General features: G+C 44.7%; 1 protein-coding gene across 1 annotated transcript in view; it reads left to right on the top strand.

Moving 5' to 3' along the window:
• The window catches only part of TENM1 (teneurin transmembrane protein 1), a 569,033-nt gene that overhangs the window by 529,388 nt on the left and 21,274 nt on the right, over positions 1-18,371 (top strand). The window contains exons 26-27 of the mRNA XM_082446781.1: positions 9,064-9,236; positions 10,386-10,621. Of these exons, the coding sequence (XP_082302907.1) occupies positions 9,064-9,236; positions 10,386-10,621 (409 nt within the window). The remainder of the gene's footprint in view (positions 1-9,063; positions 9,237-10,385; positions 10,622-18,371) is intronic.

The raw sequence follows: 18,371 nt of genomic DNA, 5'->3' as shown, positions 1-18,371 counted from the left end.
CGCTCACATTGTACTAGAGGGAGACAAGTAAAATGCACAGAACTTCAGATGGTGATAAGTTCTGCGGAGGAAATAAAGCAGGGTCAGGGGGAATCAAGATTTGGGGGCAGAAGGGGGTTTTATTTCAGGTTGGGTGGTCAGGGAAGGCCTCACTCAGAAGGTGACATTTGAGTAAAGGCCTGTAGGAGGTGAGGGAGTGAGTCGTGTGGGTATCTGGCGGGGAGGAAGGGGGAAAACATTGCAAGCAGAGTGAACAGCAAGTGCAAAGGCCCTGCAGCAGGAACAAATCTGACATGTTCAAGGAATAGTAAGGCAGCCACTGTGACTGGAGTGGAGTGAACAATCATAGTAGGGAGACAAAATCAACGAAGTGGCCAGGGCCACTTCACATAGGGCTTTGCAAGCCTCTGTAAAGACTTTGACTCTGAGTAAAAGGTGGGACCACTGGAGAGCTTCAAGTAAAGGAGTGACAGAATCTGCCTTACATTTTTAAAGAATCACTCTGTATTGAAAACAGACTGTATGGTGGAAGTAGAGGAACCTAATGGAGGGAGGGGGCTATTGCAATAATCCAGGCAAAATGGTGACTTAGACCAGGGAGTGAGGGCAGTAAGTGATAATATTCTAAATATATTTTGACAATAGAGCTGTCAGGACTGACAGGTGGGATGTGGGGTATGAGAAAAAAAAAGGGTCAGAAATAACTCCAAAGTTTTTGGCCTGAGCAAGTGGGTGTTGGACTTTCCATTTACCAGGATGGGGAAGACCAGGCAAGGAGTACATGATACTGGGTGGGAGTTCAGGGTTGGATAGGATCAGTTTAGACATCCAAGGGAAAATATCAAGTTGGCAATTGGATTTTTGAGTCTGGAATTGAGGGGAGAGGCTGGAGATGTGAAATTTGGAGATCCAAATCTGGCGTCCACCAGTGTTTTGATTGTGTTTAAAGCCACGAGATCTTCATGGAAAAGTGAGTGTAGTCGAGGAAGAAAAGAGATCTGATGATGGAACCTAGAGCACCCCAACATTGAGTTGAAGATATGAAGAGGAACCAGCAAAAGACACTGAGAAAGAAATCCAGTGAAGTAGGAGGAAAACAAGGAGAGTGGGACGTCCTGGAAGCGAAGTAAAACAAGTGACGCGAGGAGGAAGGAGTGATCAGCCATGTCAAATACTCCTGATAAGTCAAGTAAGATAAGCACGGAGAATTGACCGTTCCATCCAACACTGTGGAGATCATTGTTTACCTTCACAAGAACAGGTGCTGTGGGCACTGGGGGACAGGAGCTTTAGCAGAGGAGGTTTAAGAGAGAATGGATACACACATGTTCATAGCAGTGTTATTCATAATAGCCAAGAAGTGTAGAGAACCGTGTCCATCAAGTCATGAATGACCAAACGAAATGTGGTGTATCCATACAATGTGATATTATTCATCCATGAAAAGGAATGAAGTTCTGGTACCTGCTACAGCATGGATGAACCTCAAAGACATTATGCTAACTGAAAGAAGCCAGACACAAAAGGACAAATATTATATAGTTCCGTTTATATGAGATATCCAGAAAAGGCAAATTCATAGAGACTAGGGAGAGGAGTGAATGGGGAATGACTGCTAATGAGTACAGGGTTTATTTTGGGGGTGATGGAAATGTTCTAGAAATGGTGCTGATGGTTGCACACGTTGTGAATGTACTGAAAGCCACTGAATTGTGTACTGTGTACTTTTAAATGGTGACTTTTATGCTATGTTAATTATATTTCAATAATAATAATCATAATAATAGAGAGAGCAACTGGGAGGAGAGTTTGGGGACAACGAGTAAAGAACTCTTCTGAAGATCCCTGCTGTAACGAGGAGCAGAGAAATGGGAACAGGGGGGGAACAGAGTAATCAGAAGGAGATTTTTAAAATGAAAGAAATAATGGTACATTTGTGTGCTGATGAAAATAATCCAATACAGAGGGGGAAATTGATGATGTCAGACAGAGAACAGAATGTTGTAGTCGGATGGTTTGTGGTCTCGGCGGATACTTAAAGCAAGCGGAGCCCAGGCCTGTTAACCAGGACTCGGCTGGCAGTGAGAAAAAAGTAGCGTCTAACATCATTGTTGTTGGGTAACCAATCTTGAGGCATTAAGAGATGAGAAACACAGGCATTCACGTGGGGGTAATCATGGAATTTTATGGCCACAAGGAGACATCAGAGGTCACTTTACACATAAGGAAACGGAGGCCCAGAGTAGGGGACTAATTTGCCCATTCACGTTGCTGGTTGGCTGGGTCTAGAGGCGGATCTTTGAGCTTCTAGCCCACTGCTCTTTCCACCACTACCCCACTGCCTTCCAGAGAAGGGAAGAGGATTTGGGATTACAAGAGTGACCATGGGAAGTCTGGGGAGCTAGAAGATTTCGGCTGCAGTAGCAGGACAAGAGGAGTATGAGAGCGCCATGAAAGAGAAAGGGAGGCTGAATAGCCGTTTCGTCCTTCTCCCACCTTCTCAACTCCAGCCAGTATTATGCCGAAACCCTCCTCTTCCTCCTGAAGCAGTGCATTCTGTCCCCAGCGGAATGCTGTCCCTGTCGGTTCTTGCCTGTACATATCTGAATGAGCAATTTCCCAACCTTCAAAATGAAACTAATTCTTCCCAGTCTACTCTGTACAAACTCTGGCTTCTTTCACTGTTATCCTCCAGCGCTTTAGCCGGTTCTGAGCGCTCCTTCGAGGTTTTCCTTCTCCTTCTGAAGCCAGGGAGCACCGAATGGGACCTACTCTTCCAGTCAGGGTTACAGCCATGCTGAGGTCGGTAGAAGGCGGCCTTGGGCCACTGTTACCAGGCCCTCCTAAAAGAACTTGAGCGTTGCTCTGAGGTGAGAGAGAGGCTGCCTTCTTTGGCCAAAAGGTGACAAATCCTTTGCCAAGGTGGACATCAGATTTCTGTTCTGAGACGAGAAACAGAAGCAAAAGTTGGAAGGATGGAAGACTGCTGCATAGAGGTAGCTAAGCCAGTAATCCATTCAACTTTCGGTTATCGGCAACGACGGCAGGGAGAAATGACACAGATGACCCTGAACAGTGTGCACTGTCCAAATGGGATTTTAAAATGCATCTGGTGCCGTGGTAGTATGTGGGCTTGTCTTGTGTAGTGTGATGTTGTTTAAATAGTTCATTGCTTTTCATAATTCCGTTTGACTGGGACCAGGATCAAAGCTGCACACCCCAAGTATTAGTACTTGATGCTTGACTGCCCTTAAGTGTCCTGAGTGTCAGGGGAAAAGCTGATCACAGAGAAATGGCTAACAGGGAGGTGACTGTCAAAACAGAACTAGGAACGAGGCAGGGGTTCTGGCCCGAGGGGCTGGCGGGCTCCTAATTGCAATGACCCTGCCCCAGCAGAGCTGCAGGAATGGCCAGGATGCCCTTGCTTGTTTCGCAAGCATTTCCCTGGCAAAGGCTTCTGCTACGCTCAACTGAAACGGTCCCAGACTGAGGCCAAAGTGTCAGTTTTGTCACTGCTGCCAGTGCCGGCCGAGCTGACAGTTCCTCAGGCCCTTGACCTTTGTGGGAGCATGATCTCTTGATCCCTGGTTTTCTGTGCTCTATCTTGGGACTTGGTTCGCACATTCCCCACCCCAACCCCCCAAGAAAACGCCATTCACCGACAACTTGAAATGCCCTCACGATAGCTCTGGGTGCCTTCTAGGCTGTTTTACAAATGCTCAGTCTTATGGAAGATGGCTAGCGGGAGCTTCTCGCTCCTCCCTGATAAGATTAGCGGAATGGGGACGGGGAGCGGGGAGGCGGGGCAAGGTAAACAAGCCTCGTCTCTGGGTGAGATATTTGCCTAAGCAGAGGATGTGATTCCCATGCAGAACTGGTTGTGTAAGTGAATAGTCAGTCCAAACACATCGAAGTGTTTCCAGTGCTTTTGAGAATCTCAGAGTAGGGAGGGAACTAAGGCACCACAAGGTTCAGCCCCCTGCCTCTGGGCAGGTGAGGGATTTCATTTAAGCAAGAAGAACGTAGACTTGCCAACAGTTCCTTCAGGACTCCAGAGACAGACTGGACACCTTTGCTCAGTCCCCTCCCCTTGTGCTTCGTGCCCTTGATAAGGCTCAGGAATGGGCAGAGAGAACTGTCGTGGCTCATGCTGGGGAGAGAGAACTACCGAAGAGAAAGGGACTGAACAGAAGGAAGAGAGGCTGCTGGCCGAACGAGCTTTCCGAGCCTGGCTGGGAAGATGCACCTCTCGGGACGTCCGTGAAAGCTAAGCCTCCGCACCACCTGGGATGGCTCTGTCTGTCCTCTCACCACGCTGACTCTCGTCCCCACCCCTTCCTTCCCATTTCCACTGGCAGATCCTGTTTCTCTCATTCAACGAGTATATGCAGTGAGAGTCTGCTCTGTGCCACACACCGAAAATACAGAGGTGATGAGACACTGTGTCCTCTCTCTAAAGATGCGAGAGTTTACAACCTAGGAAGGAAGACTGGTCCCAATGATTGATAGGCGATCACAATGCATTTCATAAAGGCAAGAGGCCACCATCTTCTCTTACACAAGCTGAGGCGTTAGCCTCCCAACAGGTTTCCCTGTTCCATAGCTTCCCTTCCGAGATTCACTGCCACCAAAGAACTGCTTGAATCATACTGTTCTCTCCCTGAAGAGCTTCCTATGCCTCTCCATTGTCTACTGACTGCATGCTTTCCTCCAGAGCCTGACACCCCAGTTTCCCCGTGCTCTGCTTCCAACGTGCCTCTCCGGCCTCATCTCCCACTCCCCTCCGAGAGGACCCTTGTGCTCCAGCATCCTGCTTCCCTCGGTGGTCATCCCAGCCACCAGTGTGCCTGCCTTTGGAATGCCTTCCTCCCGTCCCCAGTCTCTACCTATCAAGGGATTGATCTCCAGCTACCCTCCAGGATTCAAATACCACCTCCTTCTCTTCCTTCTCTTCTGCTCAGCCTGCTTGGAAATAGCTTCTGCCTCTTCTGAGCTTCTGCAGCTCCTTGTTTACAGAAGTATATGGCAATATTCTGACATCAGAGTGATTTGTGTGCGTATCTTATCTACGCTACTAGACTTTGAATTTCATTCACCACAGTATCCCCAGTACCTAGCACAAGACTGATATTTATTGAATGAAGGACAAGTGAAGATAGAAGGGCATTATGGACTTGGGCTGAATCATAGGAAGCCACATGAAGTTATTGGTGAAGAAAGGGTAATCCAGTATTTCCTAAAGAATGCTTATTAGGTTGGTCAGGTTTCTGGCATGAGAGGGTAAAGAGGGTCTATTTCCTTTAAAAAAAATAAGTAATGAATTTTTCTTCTATAATCTTCAATATTTTCTTAAAAGCAAAGATGGAGGAGCTCCTAGTTTTTACCCTGCATGGTTTAGCTCTGGCTTACATTGTCCTCAAGGGAAAGGGCAGGCCACCCCTTATGAGAAAATATCAGACCAAATATATTTTTAATAATGTGTAAATATCATCTCCCCTAATATAAACTATGTGTTCCTCAAGGACAAGAATGAATTCTGCATTGCCTTTACAAATGTTTCCTTTGATCCACGGGGACATGTGTGTGCGCACGCACACAGTGGAACTCTGTAAAATCAGGGACGGGAAGGGACAAGGTGATGGCAAATCTCCTCTTACCAAGCTCACTCCTGATGACCATGAAGGCAACAGTCAATGCCTGATCACACAATTCACCAACCAGAATTTGCAGCGCAGGGTAGGGAGGGGGAGTGGGGGCAGGGAGGTGGAAGTTACGACCCTGTTATGGCCTGAGGGGATCAATTGCAGCATATTGGCTTGTGTTCTCTGCACCAAAGGATGCAGGCACCAGAGGGAAACCCACAGAACAGTGTAAGAGGTTTTGATTAAACTTGTTTCTTTGACATTCTGTCTGGAAACATGCAGTCCCCTGTGATGGAGGGGAAACAACAACAACAACAAAAAAAAACCTCAAGCAAGCCATAAGAAATCAAAGGCTTCCTTTATTTCTTATCCAGTTTGGAGCAATCTTTCCAAAGTTGTGGGATCTGCCTGTTGCTCTTCCTTTGAACATGACCCCATAGAAAAGACTTGGGCCTGTAGGTTTTGACCGAGCCCGAGAGAGACACCACACTGCAGATACCACCAAATGCCATTGCTTTGACTGTGACTAGCAGAATTGGGGTGGGTGAGTGTACTGGGGGGTAGAGTGCTTTGTTTTTTGGGCTTTTTCCCCTTCAGTTTTACTGAGATATAATTGACATACAGCACTATATAAGTTTAAGGCATGCAGCATAATGACTTGATTTATATATATTGCAAAATGATGACGACCGTAAGTTTAGTGAATGTCCGTCATCTCATATAGATACAAAAAAAAAAAGAAGAAAAATATTTTTTTCCTTCTGATGAGAACTTTTAGGATTTACTTTCTTAGGAACTTGCATACATACCACACAGCAGTTAACTATTGTCGTGTTGTACATTGCATCCCCAGTACTTATGTATCTTATGACTGGAAGTTTCTACCTTCTGACCACCTCTGTCCCATTCCTCCACCCACCCCCCGCCTCTGGTAACCACAAATCTGATCTCTCTTTCTATGAGTTTTGTGTGTTCGGGTTTTTTGGTTTTGTTTTTTTTTAGATTCCACATATAAGTGAGATCATACAGTATTTGTCTTACTCTGTCCGATTTATTTCACTTAGCATAACGCCCTCAAGGTAGAGTGCTTTGTTTATGATAAAGTCAAATGTACACTTTCAAATAAGGAGGCTTATCCAGCCACAGAAAGGAAATCAGACAATACAACTTTCTAGCTCTCTAGAGTCTGGGCAGGACTGTGGGAAATTCTACCTTATCCCCACCCCATTGCCTCTCTCACCAGACAAGGAGCCAAGCAGCAGCCTTCCAGCTACATCTATCCAGGGAATTACACCACAGGCCACTGCTGAGGTTCATTCAGATTTTTGACCTTCGCTCATGGATGGCTCAGTTAGCATCTGATCTTGTCATCTTGCCCTGAGAAGTGGGCACGACCACTGCCGTCACCTTTCAATGAAATCTTGCTTTAAAACAAGGGGCTATGTGACTGGGAAAGAAAGAAACTGCCCGGAGCTGGAAAGTCCGTTGGAAACCTGCATGCGTAGCATCTTAGGTCAGATTTCCTGGAGGAATAATGAAGAGTGACCTTGCCAAGTGCTGAGGAAACCCTTTAGAAATCAGGAAAGGGAAACCAATGAGGCAGAGTTGCTGGTGATGGATGTGAAACAGAGAGGAACTGCCTGAGTAGTCCAGGCTGTGGGACCACAGTCTCCCTAGTGAGGGGGGCCTGCAGCAGCTTCTTTCTGTCTGCTGCCTGGAAACTCCTCCCTACAGGGAAAAGCAGGTTGGTACCTTGCAAGAATCAAAACTGGATATTGTTTTCCTCTCCTGGAAGGAAGACCAGGCAGACAAAGTCGGGGCTGTGTTAGGTGTTCAGGCCCTTCCATGCCCCTTTCTCATCAGGGGTCTTCTTCTTGCAGCCACAGAGCCCCGAGCAGGCCATGGGCAAACGGGCTGAGCAGGGGGGAGGATTTTGCCATTAACCCCAGGCGCAAACAGTACCCTTCGGCCTTTCCTCGATAATGAGGCCTTAGCAGCATAGCAGCAACATGCCAATTACCGTTTTGACTGAAATCCATTTAAACAAAGAGTGCATCCAATTAAACAACTAGGGCTTGTCATATCTATGATGTCAAATGACCTATTTGATTATTTTTATTTGCATGCCTGACTGTTTTAACTGATAGCATGTGTGTGCACGTGCGCACACTCATGTACACACAGAACTGAACTTGAGATGGCATTGTGTATAGCCTCAAGTTCAGTTTTGTCCTATAAAATAATGTCTAGCCCCTTTTCCCAAGCCTACCAAAGGCTGGTCTAAGTTTTAAAATTTCAGCAGCTATCCAGGCTGAGTTCTTTAAAGCGCAGTGGATTAACACTGAATCGCTAGGCCATTGTGCGTCATCTTGGAGGGAGAAGGCAGTAGAGCCGGACTCCGCCACTGTGTCCAGACTGCATCCTGCTCACTTTGGGTAAAAAGAATATAATTGTTTAACATTTTAAAAGCAAATAAAAGTACTTAACTATTTTGTAATTTGCAACTTGAAAACAGTAATGGGTTTCCAAGTGCATGTCCTTACTTTTAATGAAGTGTTTATTTTTCATGGTTCTATTGGCAATAAAAGAACAGCGCCACATCAAAAGGCTTCAGGGAAGCAGTTTCCATTTGGAGGACAGTGAGATTGCCAATAATTCTGATTTTTTTAAAAAAGTCAACTCACAAGACTATATTTCTAGATATAGGTTATTGCCTATTATCCCAGGTAATTATTTTTTTTTTGGTCTCTTACTCATATAGGCAAATTGCAACACATTATGTACTATATTATAAAAAGATTAAAAAATTAAGTGACACTGAGATCAGGGGGCTCCAGAATGTTTTAATGAACATGTTTCCATTGTCTTCTGTGCTTGGTCATTTTGTTGGAAGAATGATTCATTCATTTCAAATTTGGCAACTTAAAGAGCAGCAAATATAATTTTCCTATCAGAGTGCAAAATCAGTTTATTGGCCTTCTCAGGCTGGTGGGGGCGGGGCGGGGCGGGGCGGGGGACAGTCATGCCTCCTTTTTCTTTGTCAACAGCACCCTCTTCTGGTCCTTGTGACCCATCACATCTGATGGGATCGACCCAAATTGCAAACGGAGGGCTCCCTGCAACATTGCACACAGCAGGACATGATTCATAAATCAGTTTTCCACCCTAGTGATTCATTACCAGATATATTTTTTCTGTAAAACAGCACAGCTCAAGGAAGTCATCAAGAATTCAGAAGCAGCAAAAAATACCTTCGTTTGATTAATCATCTTTCTGACCTTTTTCTTCTTATTGAACAAGGTTAATAATACTTGTTATCACTCAAAGTTAAACTGTATTAACTGCCAAGTGATTTTTATTTCGCAAAAGCCTGTTATCACTGCCAAGAGACTTCAACGTTGGGATTGGTTACATTCCTCAGGTATGACCCCGAGGGGCATCTGACCAATGCAACGTTTCCCACTGGAGAGGTCAGCAGCTTCCACAGTGACCTGGAGAAGCTGACAAAAGTGGAGCTAGATACTTCCAACCGCGAAAACGTCCTCATGTCAACCAATTTGACAGCAACTAGTACCATATACATTTTAAAACAAGGTAAGAATATTTCCAACTTCGCCTGACTCTAACAGCATCTCTCTTACTTCTACCATCAAACCTCTGCACACCGTCAATGACTAGAATTCACTTTTGGCTGAGAAGATGACTTCTTCTCCCGATATTCCAGCTATGGAGGCTGAAACCCAGACAAAGTCACACCTTTCACAAAGTTCCTATAACAACATTGGGCCATAACTCCCTGTGGGATTTATGAGGTTAAATCCCTGCCAAATCTACTCTTCCATCAAGTCATTTCCCAACACGCAGCTGTTTGTAGAGGTCTTTAAGCTCTGATTGGGTTATATTAAAGAAATGAAGTCTGTGTCCCATCTGAGATCAGCATTCTAGAGCAACGCTGACATGGGTGAATAAAAAGGATGAATGAGGATACACACCAAGCAGGAATATAAGGGAAATGAGAGAATTAAAAGCTCATTCTGTTCAAAGAGAGGAAAGTAAAGGAACGGAAGGAAAAAGAAGGAAGGGAGAGAGGGAAGGAAGAAAGGAAGGAAGGAAGGAGAGAGAGGGGGAGAAAGAGAGAGAGGAGTAAACGGAAGGAAGGGAGGAAGGGAGGTGGATTTGGAAAGAACGTCTTGGAAGCTGAGGGAAGTGGACACAGAGAAATTGTTTTCTCTCTGCCCAGTCATTAAGGACTCTTTGTATTGTTAGGCTGAGCCACTCTAAGAGGCTCGGTGGCGACCTCTGTCAGCGTATCATATTGTGGAGTCCAGCACCTGTGCTGGTGTCCCCAGGCAGTGATGATGCTGATTTCGACTTCATACTCTGCTCATTCTAGCTCCCAGCGTATCAGATGGAGGAGGCCAATCCGCCAAGTCAGAAAGGGGGTTTGTGAGGGAATTCTTTAAAAATGAGAAAGTTTTTCAAAACCAAAACCGCCTGCAGTATTACACAGGAGTCTTTTATCCAAGAAACAAGACAGCCCAGCTGTGAAAATAACGAGACCCAAACGGACAGAGAGCGTGTCGGCCTGTCAGAGTGGTTCTCTAGCCCAGAGGGCAGTTAGGTCCACGGCACCCCGCCTGCTCACCCTTTCCCAAACTTACCTCCTAAAGCTAAACTTGTCTCTCCTCTGCTTCTGTGCTTCCCTTTCTCCCCCCTCTTCCTCCTTTGCTCCTCTGTCTGCAGAAAATACCCAGAGTACCTATCGCGTGAGTCCAGACGGCTCCCTACGTGTCACTTTTGCCAGCGGGATGGAGATCAGCCTCAGCTCAGAGCCCCACATCCTGTCCGGGGCGGTCAACCCCACCCTGGGCAAATGCAACATCTCGCTGCCCGGAGAGCACAACGCCAACCTCATCGAGTGGCGGCAGCGGAAGGAGCAGAACAAAGGCAACATTTCAGCTTTTGAAAGAAGGCTGAGGGTAAGGCTCGACCTGATAGAAGCTATAGAATCGGTGTTTTAGTTTTGAAGACGGCAGAGCCTCCCTCATTGGAAGTCCCATTTCTCCAAAGCTTTTCTAGCTGACTGACTAGCTTATATGATATACTAATTCAAGAGAGGGTGCTAATGGCTGATAATGGTTCAGTATCCTGAAATGAACATTCTAATAGGAGCTTTCTTTCTTTTCTTTTTTTATTTTTTTAACATCTTTATTGGAGTATAATTGCTTTACACTGGTGTGTTAGTTTCTGCTTTATAACAAAGTGGATCAGTTATACATATACATATGTCCCCATATCTCTTCCCTCTTGCGTCTCCCTCCCTCCCACCCTCCCTATCCCACCCCTCTAGGTGGTCACAAAGCACCGAGCTGATCTCCCTGTGCTATGCGGCTGCTTCCCACTAGCTTTCTATTTTACGTTTGGTAGTGTATATATGTCCATGCCACTCTCTCACTTTGTCACAGCTTACCCTTCCCCCTCTTAATAGGAGCTTTCTTTGTCATTAGCCAGCTAAAGTGCTCTGATAGTAGCAATTTCAGGCCCCAAGAACGTCTGGATCGAGAAATGTGTTTAGTTGGGAGGCCCTCCAGAATCCCTCACAAGGCCTGGAGATGGTCAGCAGGTCCACTGAGCTGTCCCAGACCCCTGCTTTGGGGTAGTTGATACTTATTTGGAAAGGCCAGGCAGGCACACACAGAAGGATGTGAGACATCAGGCAACATCTGGACAAAGGCAAGATAAAGGGCGAAAACAGTGAATGGTATCATTGTCATGAATATACATATTAAGGGCCAAAGGGGTCAAGGACTAGTACTCAGATTGGGCTAATGGTGCTCAGAGACAGCTGCCCGGGGGGACTGAAAGATTTGGGGGTTTTCAAGTTCTTACCAAGCACTGTTCACCACAGTTAACCAGGGATCTCTCAATCAAAGTTGCCTTTCTGCAGCACAGGAAGCCTACAGACACCACAGCGCTCTGTGTACCTGTCCCTTCTTGAACATGAACCAATGTTAGGATGACGTGACCAACTTTCCAAGTATAGTAACATTCAGTATCAGCCCGAGAGCAACTGCCAGCCTGAGGGAGATGATCACTCACTATTGAGGCCCGCTTTGAGCACCTGTGTCATGCCTGGGATACCTGGAACACTTGCATTTTCTTCACTCACAGTAAAATTTCACTCACAGTAAAAATGTGGTAACCTCTAGGCTTTGGCAATGCAACGCCAAACAACCACCCAATTCCAGTGACAAGCCGTCAAGTCAGTCCCATGGCTTGATACGGACAAAATGATTTACACTAGCGCTCACTTTCCAGTCAGTTCTGTTGGTAACACAAAGACGCAGACTTCCATGCTTGTTTTTTATAACAGCTACTAAGGTTGTCTACATGCACAAGTCAATTTGTATGTTTTGATTCCATTGGCCAGAATATTTACTAGGTATGCCACTGAATTGGGAGGTGAAACCAGTCCAAATAGTCAAACCTGTCTGTGTGGCAGCAGTGAGGGTTTCTATCAGTGTTCTTCTAGAAATGGGATCTCCCGGGTAGAACCCTCGATGGGGAAGTCGTACAACTGGCTTAAGGAATGCCTTTATTTTCTTCACCTGTGAAATGAAATGTCATACTAGAGAAAAGTCAGAATTATCTACGTATGGTTCATCAACCTCATGGACTCACCCCAGAACAATTATATCAAATAAATGGTCTCTTAGTGCCTCCCCAGCTTATAGTCTGAATAAAACATTATGAATCATATCATACACTATGCGACTTTGGGATTTTCTATTCTTTAGGAGAACTCATTCTATACTATGTGACTTTAGTATTTTCCACTTTCTACGATCACCCACTCTGTTTTCTCCCTTCCATATGCACGGATAATGGAGAGAGACTGTAAATTGTAATTTGCACCTCATATCCCAAATTGTTCTTAATACTGAGGAGCTAATGGTCATAAAACATATGGGGGCTCTTTCATGTTGAGTAGAGTGAAGTGTTATTTAGTTAGTACCATTTATAATTGACCCGTTTCCCATCCCGTGGTAGAGTTGAGCAGATTTGTGGAACGGCTTATAAGGGCAACAAATTCAGGGCCTTCTCCTCTATGACTTCTAGGGTTCTTCCTGAGGTCCTGGGACTGAAGAATGGCTAGGTGGTGTTACTGTACATGTCCCTAGAAATCTAACAACAATAACAATCCTTTACATATGTTTAGTGCCTTACAATTAATAAAATGCTTTCATAGTCAGGGTTTTATTTGATCACCACAACCATCAATTATTTTTTATAAATTTATTTATTTATTTTTATTTATTTTTGGCTGCATTGGGTCTCCATTGCTGTGCACAGGCTTTCTCTAGTTGCAGCGAGCGGGGGCTACTCTTCGTTGTGGTGCGTGGGCTTCTCATTTCGGTGGCTTCTCCTGTTGCAGAGCACGGGCTTCAGTAGTTGTGGCACGCAGGCTCAGTAGTTGTGGCTCACGGGCTCTAGAGCACAGACTCAGTAATTGTGGTGCACGGGCTTAGTTGCTCTGCGACATGTGGGATCTTCCCGGACCAGGGCTTGAACCCGTGTTCCCTGCCTTGGCAGGCGGATTCTTAACCACTGTGCCACCAGGGAAGTCCAACAACCATCAATTATTGTTATTCCCAATTTACAGATAAGGAGACTAAGGCCCAGAGAGGTTAAGTGATTTGCCCAAAGTCAAACAGCTATTAAGGATCCGAGCCAGCACTAAAATGCAGGTCTTCGCCTAGCGCAGCACTCTTTCCACTACATCATGCTGTGCTGCCTTGTTCCTTAAAATAATTAATCTATAAATCATTGCCCCGCTCAGTGGAGCCACCTTGGCAGGGCCTGACTCCTCATTTCAGTGCTGACAAAAAGAGACAAATAATCGACTCTAATGTACTGGCAAGTGTGGGTGGTGCGGGACAACTGGCTGGCCTCCAGGCGGGCAAAGTGTGGGGGAGGCAAGAGGAAGGAGGCTGTTTAACTGGGTAATTCTTACCTGCTCTCCCCATCCTTAGGCACTTTGGTGTATATTACTGCCTCAGTTTCCCCAGATTAGGCATATTCAATTTAATAGAATGAATACGCTCCCCAAAGGCAGGTGTGGATCCAGTTTTAACCAGGCAAATTCTTTTTCCTTACTGACTTTATTATTTCATAGATGGTGCCCCCTTCACTTATGGTAGCTTTCAAGGGGCAAGCAATGCGGTGGCCCATTTGTAAGCATCCATGTAAAGATTAAGGCTCTCTGGTGCCCTCAAGTACCTGGAGACCTTGTACTGAATCTTCTATTTCTCCTGGTGGAGCTGCCGTTCCAGAGCTCTTCAGACAGAATAACAGGTTCAGATAGTCACACAACATAGAAACCCCTGCTGTCCTGGCGGAAATAGGGCTCCTCTTTGAAAAACCACACAAAGGTGTGCTTGTAATTTGCAAATGTGCTTGGGCAGCAGGTCATAAAACACTAATTGTTCGGGCACAGAATGACAGGTTCGTTTAAAGGCTCCCTTGGTAAGATGATGGACATCAAATGTTCCCCAAAGCTACCTATCACATCCACCCCAGACCTTCTGGTTGGAAAGAAAAAAAACTCAGAAAATGATAGACCTCTCTTGAAGATAAAGCAACAAGAGTTGCTTTTCTCCAGCCATCGGTGATTTTTCTTCTTCATACACACTCGGGGTCCTCTTCAAGGTGAGGAAACAAACTGCTGGGAAACGTGATATCCTGCTTAGCCTGAGCAGGCAAGGGATTTGTTACCTCTGGGCCATCCTGCACCAGCTCCATTAAGTGAAATAAATCACATTAACATCCTGAAATTTCATTTATTTTAAAAAGCCATTTCCCCCCCAACCTGAGTTGTATTTGAATCATCTTCCTTGCAAAGTACTTTCCCATCCAGTCTATGTATCTTCTCATCTGCTGCATCAGTCTGTCCCCATAAATACATTTCCCTGGACAATAGAGAAATTAGACATTCACCAAAAGCACACTGGTTTAGGAACTACATCCAGATTGCACCTTGCTGTGTCCGTGGATAATAATGCTATTAAATGAGACTTATCCCAGCATTGGACCTCAGAGCTCTTTACAAGATTTCGCAGACTGAGATGTGAGGTTACAGCAAAACTCCAGAACTGCAGCCTCCTTTATTTTAAAAAAAAAAAACCCCAAGAAGCTTAGCACTTCAAACCAAAGTCATCAAATCAAGTAAGATGATTATGTGTTTACAAGCAAAATGAAGCCAAGACTAATCTAAAAACCCTCATGATTGATTGTTTTTCTCTCCATTCAAAGATAACTGAGAACAGGGTAGATTTGTTTTGAAATGCAACATGTGACTGTTCATACGCGAGCTGAGCTCTGAAAGGGGGAACAAGCCCAGGTGAAACACAAGGTCCCAGGCTGACAAATGATGGGGAATGTGGGAGACAGCCAAGAGGGTTCCAGCGTCTCCTTCCTTTCTCAGAAAATGTGTCTGCTTCACACTGTTTTAACTTCGTTCTCCCTAGGTTTGCTGGAGGGTTTCATTTTGTGAAAATTTAGATAAGGAGCCTGCTTGCAGATAGATTCATCTATTTTTTAAATATATCTGTGGCTCTCAGTTCCAAGTAACAGTGCATTCACCCCTAAGGAGTCACCTGGAGACAGGAGATTTAAGGCATCAAGGCCACTGGGCAGTGTTGGTTTTTGGGGTCAGGGGATTCTTGGGGCCTTCAAATCACAGAAACTACTATATTTGTTAATCTTGGGTCAACTCCACAAAGATAGCTAGACAGAAAGTATTATTTCATACACTATTTCACTTGTATATAAGCATTAATGATTTGGTATTAAAATTTTAAAATGCCTATTGTACAGTTACCCAGATGAATTCGCCAACGGGAAAGTAATTAAACAAGAGCAAATTATTTTAGTGCACAAAGTGTCCAAGTTAAATGGTATGGCAGAAATCAGGTGAGAGGAATGAGTAAAGTTTTGAAGAAGAATTGGTATGCCCATAATTTTACACCACTTTTCCCATCTATAAAATGAGGCATATGAGCTATACAATCTCTATGATTATGACTAGTAGTATTATTACCATTAATCATAATTATAGCAACTAACATTGAAATCTTATCTGTGTATGGCCACATATTAACTCATTTATTACTCATAACACCTTATCAGGTGTGTTTTCTTATTAACATTCTCACTTTACAGGTAAAGAAACCAAGGCACACAGAGGGCACACAGCTAGTAAATGGTGACACAGGATTTGAACCCAGGCAGTCCAGGTCAAGAGCCCATGTCGTAAGATTCCTTCTGGCACTAAGATTCTGTGGGCTGGCAAGGTAAAGAGAGTGCCTTGGGAGGAAAAAAGAAAAAAGAAGAAAAACAGGTATAAAGAAATTCCCGGGGGAGCAGCAGAGGCTGACGTTAACACTGCATACATGCCCTGTTCATTTGTAGGCAACTCTGTGAAACAAAAGCAAGCCTAAGTCGGTTTTGATTGTCAGCGTAGCAATATCAATAAAAAATAAAATCTGTAGAATTGTATTGATCGATTTCTAAAAATCAAGTACTAATTACCTTAAAACCAGTGAGAATAGAGTAGTGTGTACCAATTTAAAAGCAGCTGTGACTCTGTCCATTCCCACAGCTTCATGGAAATTAAATGCAGTGCATCTCCCAAACTGTAATGTGGTTATTTGGCCCGTCTCACTTATTCACCTTTCAACTTCTTCAGCAAAAATCAAACAGGTACCTCAGTTGCCCTGTGAGTTGAAATGCTAGACAGCATTCTTGAAAATTCAGCCTTCTCCTCCTTTATTCTGAAGAAAATCAACTGCTGTGATTGGAGCTTAGAGTTTAGCACATTGTGTGTGTGTGTGTGTGTGTGTGTGTGTGTTGGGTTGAACCATAGGAAACTGCCCTTTTGGTAGGCCAAAAACACTCAAATATCAGCAGTTGCCTATGGACCAACCTAATGTAGCTTTATCCTACTAATTGAATGAGTCTCAAATTGCAAGGGGTTGAAAGGACTTTCTCTTAAGCAATTAAAACTCAAACTCCTAGGAAAGAGCAAGGAAAGGATCTGAGGGGAGGCAGAGGACACTTTTCTTTGGAGCTTCTGCCTGTACCCACCCTTCGTAGGCACTTTGATTTCTGCTGGCAACACAACCCATGGCTCCCCAGTGCATACTCTTTCTTCTTTCCTTTCTGGTCGAAGTGTGAACAAAAAAGCAAGCCCTTCTCCTTACTTCTCTTCAGCAAAGCTAAAAAAAGCCTAAGGAAAACCAAAGAATAAATTAAAACATAAATACTTTCCCTATTAAAAAAATTACCAAGTCCAACTTTCTTACCCCAACATACAACTCATCAGTTGCCAAACTCAAGTGTCTTGCTCAATGTCCAAAGAGACTCTTTTTAACTTGGGGCTATTCTCAAATGCCAACCTTTTCTTTGCCCCTCTCTTTTCCAGGGCAAAGATTGGTATAGATTGTTTGGAGGAAGAGCCAAATTAAGGATTGATGGCCCATACTTAGGTCAAGGGCTATTATTGTCTTTCAGGCAAACAAGAGTTTGTATGAACGTATTGCTTTCCCACCCTTGCTCATGACCCCAGCAGTCAGAGGTGGTCAGCCTAGCATTCTTTCTCTCAGCCTTCTCACATGTGGGTTCCATAGGAGACTCGCAGGGTGGGGGGCTGTGGCATCTTCAATTCCTTCATCCCCTTTCAGCTCTTAGCCGAATTTTACATTATCTTCCAAACCTGACTTTGAAACTAGCGTTTCAGCAACATCTGAATATCCGAGTGCATTATCCAGAAACAGAAACATGGTTGCAGAAGTCTTGACAGGCAGGGAAAGAACATTAGGCAGAGTTTTCTTCTGCTCGCTTTGTAGTGGATTTTTTAAAAAATTTTATTTATTTAGTTATTTAGTTAGTTATATTTGGCTGCGTTGGGTCTTCGTTGCTGCACGCGGGCTTTCTCTAGTTGCAGCGGGCGGGGGCTGCTCTTCGTTGCGGTGCGCGGGCTTCTCATTGCGGTGGCTTCTCTTGTTGTGGAGCACGGGCTCTAGGCTCGCGGGCTTCAGTAGTTGTGGCACACGGGCTTCAGTAGTTGTGGCTCGCGGGCTCTAGAGCGCAGGCTCAGTAGTTGCGGCGCACGGGCTTAGTTGCTCTGCGGCATGGGGGATCTTCCTGGACCAGGGCTCGAACCCATGTCCCCTGAACTGGCAGGCAGATTCCTAACCACTGCGCCACCAGGGAAGTCCCTGTAGTGGATTTTTAACGGTGGTCCCTGCTTGTGTAGCTGTAATGACTTTATTAAGAAATGTGTTCTTGAGTAGTAAACTTAATCTATCAGACAAATAAAACCACAAATTTAGTCGAACTGGAAATCATTTGTTACTTTGGCTCTTTAACTATCATTATAACATAAATTGTAACAGTTACAACCGTCTCTGGGAGTACATGGATATTTTACAGCTATTGTAAGTGAACAGTATTACAGTTAGAGATATGTGGCTATAAAACCACAGGAAAGGTAGTAGAAGAAAGAACACCTGGTTTCGTATAGGTTTCCAAGCCCTGTGTATCAAAAGACAGGAAATACGCGCTTCTCTATCACCTTTTAGGTGATAACAGCCGTTTACTGTGTATTTATGCACCACGAAACTGCACACATTGGCTACAGATGGTTAAAGAGTCATGTTTCCCAATCTG

This window comes from Balaenoptera physalus (genome assembly GCF_965194825.1).
Source record: "Balaenoptera physalus genome assembly, chromosome: X".
In the NCBI taxonomy this organism is placed as follows: domain Eukaryota; kingdom Metazoa; phylum Chordata; class Mammalia; order Artiodactyla; family Balaenopteridae; genus Balaenoptera; species Balaenoptera physalus.
The sequence above is the reverse complement of the archived record's forward strand: the minus strand, read 5'-3'. Positions and strand labels throughout refer to the sequence as shown.